This window comes from Rhagoletis pomonella, unplaced genomic scaffold (assembly GCF_013731165.1).
Source record: "Rhagoletis pomonella isolate Grant_MI unplaced genomic scaffold, Rhpom_1.0 Rhpom_scaffold_02066, whole genome shotgun sequence".
NCBI classification, from domain to species: domain Eukaryota; kingdom Metazoa; phylum Arthropoda; class Insecta; order Diptera; family Tephritidae; genus Rhagoletis; species Rhagoletis pomonella.
The window spans coordinates 4,445-13,299 of NW_023460620.1; the positions used below are offsets into that span (position 1 = coordinate 4,445).

At 37.2% G+C, this 8,855-nt stretch overlaps 2 protein-coding genes across 4 annotated transcripts in view; one reads left to right on the forward strand and one right to left on the reverse strand.

Moving 5' to 3' along the window:
• The first annotated feature begins 6 nt into the window (after positions 1 to 6).
• LOC118753040 (GATOR complex protein Wdr59) lies at positions 7 to 3,836 on the forward strand. Of its 2 annotated transcripts, XM_036487888.1 has the most exons (10): positions 7 to 350; positions 412 to 622; positions 688 to 820; positions 882 to 1,032; positions 1,099 to 1,272; positions 1,389 to 1,838; positions 1,895 to 2,086; positions 2,148 to 3,182; positions 3,241 to 3,462; positions 3,533 to 3,836. In XM_036487888.1, the coding sequence occupies exons 1-10, from the start codon at positions 39 to 41 to the stop codon at positions 3,608 to 3,610; spliced, it is 2,958 nt and encodes a 985-aa protein (XP_036343781.1). In that variant the 5' UTR covers positions 7 to 38; the 3' UTR covers positions 3,611 to 3,836. The 2 variants fall into 2 exon arrangements, with proteins under 2 accessions (XP_036343781.1, XP_036343782.1); XM_036487889.1 differs by lacking the exon at positions 3,533 to 3,836 and having other exon boundaries at positions 2,148 to 3,174; positions 3,241 to 3,351.
• Positions 3,837 to 6,074: 2,238 nt separating this feature from the next.
• The window catches only part of LOC118753042 (peptidyl-alpha-hydroxyglycine alpha-amidating lyase 1-like), a 5,176-nt gene continuing 2,395 nt past the window's right edge, over positions 6,075 to 8,855 (reverse strand). The window contains exons 7-8 of one of the 2 annotated variants that reach the window (XM_036487891.1): positions 8,591 to 8,808; positions 6,075 to 7,863 (exon numbers count right to left, since the gene is read on the reverse strand). In XM_036487891.1, coding sequence (XP_036343784.1) covers positions 7,673 to 7,863; positions 8,591 to 8,808 — 409 coding nt within the window. In that variant the 3' untranslated portion in view covers positions 6,075 to 7,672. Of the gene's footprint in view, positions 7,864 to 8,590 lie in introns of both variants that reach the window. The other variant, XM_036487890.1, reaches the window with a different exon arrangement.

Here is an 8,855-nt window from a genome sequence, read left to right on the forward strand (position 1 = left end):
ATAAACTTTTTTGTTAAGTTGCAATTTAAATCAACTTTATGTACTCAAAGATGCCACCAACTTCCGAATCAGCAACTGCTGGTAACAGCCTACGTAGTCGAGAGCGTGACAAAACGCATATGGTCCAGCAGAGCAACAAATGTTATGAACATCGTGAGCTGCAGGCAACGGCAATGTCTGTCGACTATACGGGGCAATGGGTTTTGTTGGCGGGGCGACGCCACTTAGCCCTGCAACGACTCGGACACGATGATGGTACACTACGAGAATTTCAAAGGAATTCAAAATATGAAGTGTCGGCAGCGGAATTCGCTACGCTACCAAATCGGCAGGAGTATTGTGCTATAGCGGCAAGTATTATGCGTAAACATTTTTAAGATATTATTTTCATTTAGTATTGCTTTCTTGCAGACAAGTGAACACATTGACGTCGTAACATGGGGTGCAGCAGACATGCAGCACTACCATTCGTTGCGCGGCCACACACGTATCGTTACCGATATCGATTGGCATAGTAAGAATAGTAATCTGCTGGTGAGCTGTTCAATTGACACATTTTCACACATTTGGGATTTACGGGATCCACGCAAGCCAACTTTATCATTGAATGCAGTATGCATGTGTAAGTTTCGGTGTACAAATGTAGATAAGTTATATATTTAATTCAATTATATATTACTGCATTAGCCGGAGCAACACAAGTGGGATTTAACCGCGTATCAGGTAATTTATTGGCAGCCGCACATGATGGTGATTTACGTATTTGGGATATGCGCAAAGGTTCATGCCCAGTACATTATATAACCGCACATTTAAATAGGTATGAATTTAAAGCGTTTTTAAATATATAAAGAGGACTAACATACATATTTCAATTGTAGAGTACATGGCATTAACTGGAGTCATTTGCGTGAAACATGTCTGGCTACCGCGAGTCAAGATGGCACAGTAAAATATTTCGATGTGAATAATCCGCGGCGCGCAGAAAAAATAATTACAATGACCTCACCCGTGTGGCGAGCGCGTTATACGGTATATAAATTTTATTTTGTATTTAAAATTCACAACTATGTATGTATGCGTTAATTATTCTTACAGCCCATTGGCAATGGATTGGTTAGCATAGTGGTGCCTGCAATGGGACGCGGTGAGAATAGTTTGCTATTGTGGAGCAATAGTAAACAAACAGATCCGGTTTGCTCATTTGTGGGACACACTGATGTTATACTTGATTTTGAATGGCGACCAAATCGAGAAAACACTTCCGAGATTGTAAGTCTACATCCAGTCATCTTCGGATATTAAAAATGCTGTAAAGCGCAGATATCATTGTTTTCTATTATTTTGGTAAACGTTTTACAAAGTGCCACTTTTTTTAATGCATACAGGAGGTAGTTACTTGGTCACGTGATCGTAGTTTGCGTGTATGGAAGATCGATGACACGATGCTCAAACTCTGCGAGCCCGATTTCGATGGCGATGAAGTATGCGACACGCCGGATTCTTTTGCAGAAACGACTACTAAATTTCAGCCAACACACTCGTCGTCTTTATATCAGCCCACTTTAAGTTTGACACGCGCTGGCGCCGCATCGCTGCCCACAGAAACATCTGATAGCCTAACAATACCCACTATATCGCGTTCGCCTCCCCCGCCAATGCGTAAGGAAGAAACACATATAGCTCGTTCGCTTACTGATCAGCCAACTTGTTCGCTGCATCATGAGTTCTCGCTACTTAATAGGAATATGCCGCATGTAGAGGTGGACATATTGGATGCTATTAAACGTTATGCGGTCTTTAAGATCTCAGCGGGCGGTCATGTGGTGGTATTGCAGGTAAGTGAGCAGACCACATTTGTGCTTTTGACTAGGGCTTACATTTTTGCACATAGACCATCTTCCCAACTGAGTATCCCAGTCCCAATATCGGGCCGGAATTCACTTTTTGCGATGGCACTACACTTCACGAACAACTATCTACAATTTTGCTCAAGACACTTAAAACGAACGCTTTACAACGCGTTAAAAAATCGCGCACATGTTTGGAACAATGCCTACGTGCCTTAGTGGGCGCCATGAAGAAGGTACGCAATATTGCCTAATATATATTTTTTGTGCTAATATTAGTCTATTCCTTGCATGTAGTCGGTTGGTAGCGTTACAGATAAATCTCAACTGCGTTTACAATCACCGCGGCTAGAAGGCGCCTTAAGCGGTGCTTTACACGATGCCTGTATTCCCTATCCGCGCACTTCAGGCGTTAAATTCAATGCTACCGGCCTGTTGGTCGCTTTTGCGCAGGCGCCGCATTCGAAACGCTTAACACTGCGTCATCAAAATTCAACACCACGCACATTTTCGGCGATTAGTGGTGGTGTGCTGCTCGGTAATGTACTCTATACACATCGCGATTCAAATGCATCCTTCTATTTGCAAGATCGCATGAGCGTCAAACACTCGAAAAGTCGTTCAATGCAAAAACAAACTAATGCAACACCGATTGTACATATTTATGAAGCCTGCAAATTGTTGAATATCAATTATGAAATGGCAAAGGAATTTTCGTTGGACAAGCGAGATTTGCGTGCAACTTGTCGTCGCAATCGGCAGGTATGCGAAACATACGGCCGTTATGATTTGGTGCCGATTTGGACGCTGGCTGAGCTGATTGCCACACCAAATATACCAAATGAAACGAAATATGAGACGCTTTTTTATAAAGATCCATTTAAGAAATTCCTGCTTGAGGCATTAATAATGCACTTTGCTGGTGCGGGTGATTTGCAGACGGCTGTAATGTTGGCATGTCTCTTTCACAAATGCCCTTCAATGTCAGGAGATTTTGGTGAATTCATGACACCGACTAGTCCCCATGGATTCCAACATAACAAACTGCAGCAACTCTCGCACAACACGTCACCTTATCATACCGTTTTGCCAATCGATTATCATGCTTCACATCCGAAATGCAGTACAGCACTGGCTGTCAATGTGCATTTGAAGCAGTTGCGTAGCAACTCTTGGTCGGATTCGCTAGACTGGGTGGACTCGAAGCATTGCAACTCGGATTCATATTCCTGTTCGCTAATCAGGCGTACCAAAATGCCACTATTCGATCACTTCAAGAAGGTGTATGCGGACATATTGTTCGGTTGGCAGTTGCTGACCAAACGTGCGCTGGTAAAATTTAAAATATAGTTTGCGCGATTTACATTCATACTTAAATTCTCCCCGTTAGATTTTAAAACATACAATGTTTTCGCAAACGCAGCCGCATGGTGTGGAATTTGTTACCGAGTGCCCTGGCTGCAATAAAATAAAGCGTACGCCCTCGTGCACTAGCTGCCAGCGACCAGTTCTTTTATGCCAGCTCTGTAACCTGCCAGTGAAAGGCGAAGCCAATGCGTGTCTGGCTTGTGGACATGGTGGTCATATGGCCCATATGATGCAGTGGTTTAAGGTGCATGGAGATGCCTATATTTAAAACTGTTCATTAATGTTAAATTGCGTATTTTTGAATATTTTTACAGAAACATAACATTTGTGCATCCGGCTGTGGATGTCACTGCTTGAAACAAACAGCAGCACTGTTGGAGCTCATGAATTAATTAAGTTTATCTTATTTATTACAACAATGCCCTTTATTATAAGCAAAAAGTTTTTAAATGACATTAGTATTTGGTTCAGATACGTTCAATGGCTTCAAAAGGACAGCGCGACAAGTCAAAAGCGGACTATTTCATATCTAAACCCGTTTATGACTTGCAAAAATTTATGTTTTCTTAGGTTTGCGTAAGTTTAGTATATCAGTTTTTATAAAAATAAAATTATATTAAACAACGAAATAAATGTCTTTTATTCATCCATCCTCAAAAAATCGAATAAAATAATTTGATAATCCTGGCTAGTGTAAAAATATAAATATATTGATAAAAGTGTGCAAGATTTTTTAATAACGAATTTTTCAATAAAATAAAAAACCAAACAAATATATAGTGCAGGGCTGCCACATTCATAAGAAGCTTATTCACAAAAAGTGGCAGTAGAATTTTAGAAAAATACGAATGGAGCTGAAGATTTTACAAATAATTCAAACAGGGTTGCCAGATTAATTACCAAATAAAATAAATCTAAGTTAAAACTAATTCTAAGAAGAACTGCAAGCAATGGAAAAAGTAATTTTTTCAAAGTGGGAAAGGGGGGTTCTTAAAGTGTTGCCACATCGATTTTGGGTCAGCAAGAAATAAGAAATTTATCTTTAGAAAAAATTTTCTAAAATGAAAATTAGCCAAACACATACATACATATGTATGTATGTACATGTGTTAGCATTTTACATGGGTAATGTTTAGTTATTTACCCACTGTTTTTGGATTAGTGTGCAAACGGGCAGATGGCGTGACTCTTGATACCGCACCCACTAGAATAGCACAGTTAAAACTTTGTAAAAAGCAATAACTGCCCCCTCGGACCGTTCCACAGGCCTCTGAGAGCTATTTGAAAATAGAAAAAATAGCCCTCATCAGTTCAACTACGCGGCTACGCTGACCACAGTATTTTTGCGCAGAACTAACTCCGAAATTCATAAAAAAGTGCATATTTCAAATCGTAATAAATGAGTGCTTTATGTTTTAAAATAAAGTTTAGACCCTTGACTATAAGTGTGTGTAATCTTTTTTTTTTATCCGATCACCCATTTGCACACAATAACCCGAAGTCATTGGCCAAATAACTAAACAGTGCCCTTTTACATTATTAGTTCTTTTAACAGGGTTGCTAGATTTATTTTTAAATTAAATTTTTTTTAGTTTTTAACTGCAGTCTTCACGAAAGCAATTTAAGTGAAAAATGATTTTCTGTCAGTTTTTAAATATAAAAAAAATTATTTTTCACTTTAATTGCTTTCGTAAAACTGGTTTTAATAAAAAATTAATAAATAAAATTAAGAACTACCAAACAACAGATATTTTTAAAAGGCATGAATTCTTTAATAAAGGGTTGGCACTTCGGTAAAAAAAAAAATCTTTACTCGATAGGTGATTTGCATTGTTGAGTTCTTTAATAGTTTAAATTTTTGAAAGATTATTTATTAAATTAAGAAGTCACAACCTTTGATTAAATGAATCATTGAAAAAATTGAATTTAGAGAATTTCACAAAAAATGAACAGCAAAATACAAAATTTTCCAGAAAAATGGCCTGGAAAGTCAAATGAAAAGTATTTGAAAAATCATAGTATTTTCGTTGAGTTTCATAAAAAAAATAGGGCAATGTTTTTTTAAGTTATTTACTGTAATTTTATTTCACATTAATGTTTAAGGTGTTTTTTGCACTCTTATAAATTAAAATGGCCGCTGTGGTGTAGTGGTAAGCAGTGCGCTCTTCCACTCCGCAGCGCCTGGGTTCAAGCCCTGGCCAAAGCAACATCGCAAAAAAAATTTAGAAAAAAGGTTTTTTCTTAACAGCAGTCGCCCCTCGGCAGGCAATGGCAAACCTCCGAGTGTATTTCTGCCATGAAAAACAGCTTCTCATTAAAATACAATCGCCGTTCGGAGTCGGCGTAAAACTGTAGGTCCCTCCTCTTTGTGTGACAACATCAAGGCGCACGCCACAAATCGGAGGAGAAGCTCGGCCAAACACTAACATATGTGTAAGCGCTAATCTATTATTATTAATTATTATTATAAATTAAAATAGAATTTATTATTTGTACAGTTATGAGATAAAATTTGGCATCAGAGCTTTTTTTATTGGAACGAATGCTTCAATAGTGTTCTAAAGTATACAAAATACTTATTCTTAGTTAAAAAGATCACAAATATAAAGTACGTACACGAATAATTTAAAGTAAATATTTGATTTAATGCATACATACATTGATAGTGGAAAAAATTCTGCTTTTAATGCATTTGAATAATCGAAATAGTCTAAGTATTAAATGTATAAGGAACTTTTCATGTTGTTGCTGTACCTTTGGTAAGAAAAAGTTTAAGTTATTGACCGAAATAGAAATGCGCGCGGGATATCGGGATCCACGGGAACCACGTTAATCAGGGATCACACGATTTGTACATTTGGCAGTTACAGCGTGGTGCTATGTAGAAATTTATATCGAGAATGAGTTCAGCTCAATAAAAAAACGCGACTTTGTAACTTTACCGGGACGGCCGGTATCGGGAAGGTGTTCAAAAATCCATTCCTAACACTCCCGATGAAACCTGCAACTTGCGAAAATCTTCTTTAAAAACGTTGTTTGAAAAAACAACCTTTTTATATTTTATAAAGACTTTCAGTGTGACGAAAGTAATAAATTCGATTGCTATATGATTTTTACATAGTAATAACTAGATAACGGGACACATGGTATTTTTCTGAAATCGTCGGAATAAGCGGGTTGGGAACAAAAAACTGACACCCCTATTGCGAGTGTCGATTAGTAGTAGACTAACGACTATTATTCGATAATCGCTTTTCCATGGTATTGTGAATGTCGATTTCTCGTTCATAATCGACTGTGAATAGTTTTCGGTCGCTCATCCTTCTACAACTGTTTGTTTGCGGAAGGAATTATTCACACTCACTTATTGACTAGTCGTAGTACTTTCCCGAAATGTTCTTAAAATAGTACCGAAATAGTTCTGATCTAGTCCAGAATTGTCGTGAACTAGCCCCGAAATGGTCCAGAATTAGTTGTGAACTAAACCCGAAATGGTCCAGAACTAATTCCCGAAACGGTCGAAATAGTCGTGTACATTTTCCGAAATGATCACGATTAAGTCTTGAAACGGTCCCGAAATGGTCCCTTATTAGTTATAAAACAAGTAATTTTTAGCAAAAAAAATCGACTTAAAAAAAAATATTTATATATATATATATATTTCATGATCCAATGATGGGATCTAAGCCAGACCACCTGACATAACGGTAACATGTATAAAAAAAAAGTTCCGACGAACTGATAACCTCCTCCTTTTTTGGAAGTCGGTTAATGATTTCGAACTAGTTAAAAAATTGTCCCAGAATCCTGAACTAGTCCCAAAATCATACCGTACTAGGGCCTAAATGTTCCTGAAATAGTCATGACCTAATCTCGAGCTGGTATACATAGAGCTTGTTCCAGAATGGTCAACTATCCTGAAACCTCCCTAAGTTAGTCAAGAAATTTTCATTTGTACACACAATAAGCAATTACAGATTTTCTGCTAGATTCTCGCAAATGTTACCCATACCGAGAGCTAAATGTTTACACCACATAAATGTTTCCTATTGAATGCTAATTTAAAGTGCGAAATTTTCTAAAAAATGCAAGTCCATGAGCATTATATACTAATTACTAATTTTTCACAATGCTCGTGAGCCTCTATTATCTTACCCTATCTTTTGGGGTTTCCTTTTTTTTCTCTGCTGTTTCACTCTATTTGGCTCCTTGGAGACGTCACACAACCCACTAGAAGTTTTTTTTTTTAATCGAATTTAGCTTCAACATTATTTGTGGACTTTGGAAGAAATTTTCGGTAATTACATTATTTAAACGACTTTAAGCCAAATATTATTGACTCAAAAGATACTTAAATAATTAGAGGCCCATGTACGGTCTCATGAGCCGTCAGTGTTGTTTATTTCTAATTATTTTAAAGCTTACTTTGGGATTAAGCTCATTTCTTACTCTACTTAGGCAAATGGAACACTCGCCAGCATATTTGTAGTTGCTTCATTATCCTCATCACTAGCATTTTGATCGAGCTTCTCAAAACCTCCACGCTTACCGCGATCCAACAGTAGGCCGCCTAATTTAAATCCCTCTGGCTTGGAAGGAAAGTCCCAAGCATGACGACGATTCTTCACACCGAACGGCAGACAACCTATAAATATATGCATACAGAAATTTGGAAGAATCAAGCAAAGAGTTTTGTTTTGGCGCTAAGAGAGCTACAATACCACAACATCGTTATAGAAACTTTTTTAACTGAAAAAAAAGACAAAATGTGCAAGCAATATTTTATGAGGCGAGGCCTTGTAAAGATGCGATAATAACTAAATAACGTTAAAGCAATATAATGTAAAAGGAAAAAAGGAAAAACAGAAATGTAATTAAAGTACACTTTATTTTTTTATTTGTACAAAGACTTGCTAAAATTAGACGATCGTGACACATAATATAAAGGTATGTAAAGTAGTATAAAATTTTGTATAGGCTACGAACTTGGGTTTCGTGTAAAACATATAGAAGTAAGTACAAGTAATTACTAAAAATTTTGTATGATTATGACAAATAATTACTTAATAATTCTTAATAAACCGATTAATGCGCTACAAAAAATATAAAAATTGTCTAAAGCGATTTGCATTGAAAAATATATATTAAAGAAACAGAGAATCAAAAACTACAAAAAAAAATACATACATACATACTGTTTAAATGTGTAAATTTGTATATGAAAAAAAAAATTAAACCACAGGAAATGTAAAATTACACATAAATGCATATAATCTCGTCTCATGGACACTCTTCACAAACATTTTGACTGGAAGCGACCAGCTTGCGGTATACCAATTCACTTGGTGGGCCAATATTTAACGATTCGTTACCTCGTTTTCGTCGACGTGCAATAATAAATGCCAATGCGAACGTTAAGGTGGCAAAGAGTATCATTAAAGATGCTACAAGTATAGCTGTGCCACCGGGATGATGCGATTTCGTTGACGACGAGGACATCGTAGCATCATGCATAGTGGTAGTAGCATTATGTGTTCTTTTTACAACAGCTTCATCCACCTGATACTCCGGACCGGTGTGGCTCAAAGTGTTACTGCCGCTGCTGGAAAGTGTTTTAGCTGCTGACAGCGGCATCGA

Coding starts and splice junctions, on each gene's coding strand:
- LOC118753040 (XM_036487888.1), top strand. CDS start 39: ATGTACTCAAAGATGCCACCAACTTCCGAATCAGCAACTGCTGGTAAC. Junction 1,033..1,098: donor TGTGGCGAGCGCGTTATACG/GTATATAAATTT, acceptor TTATTCTTACAG/CCCATTGGCAATGGATTGGT. Junction 3,463..3,532: donor ATATGATGCAGTGGTTTAAG/GTGCATGGAGAT, acceptor ATATTTTTACAG/AAACATAACATTTGTGCATC.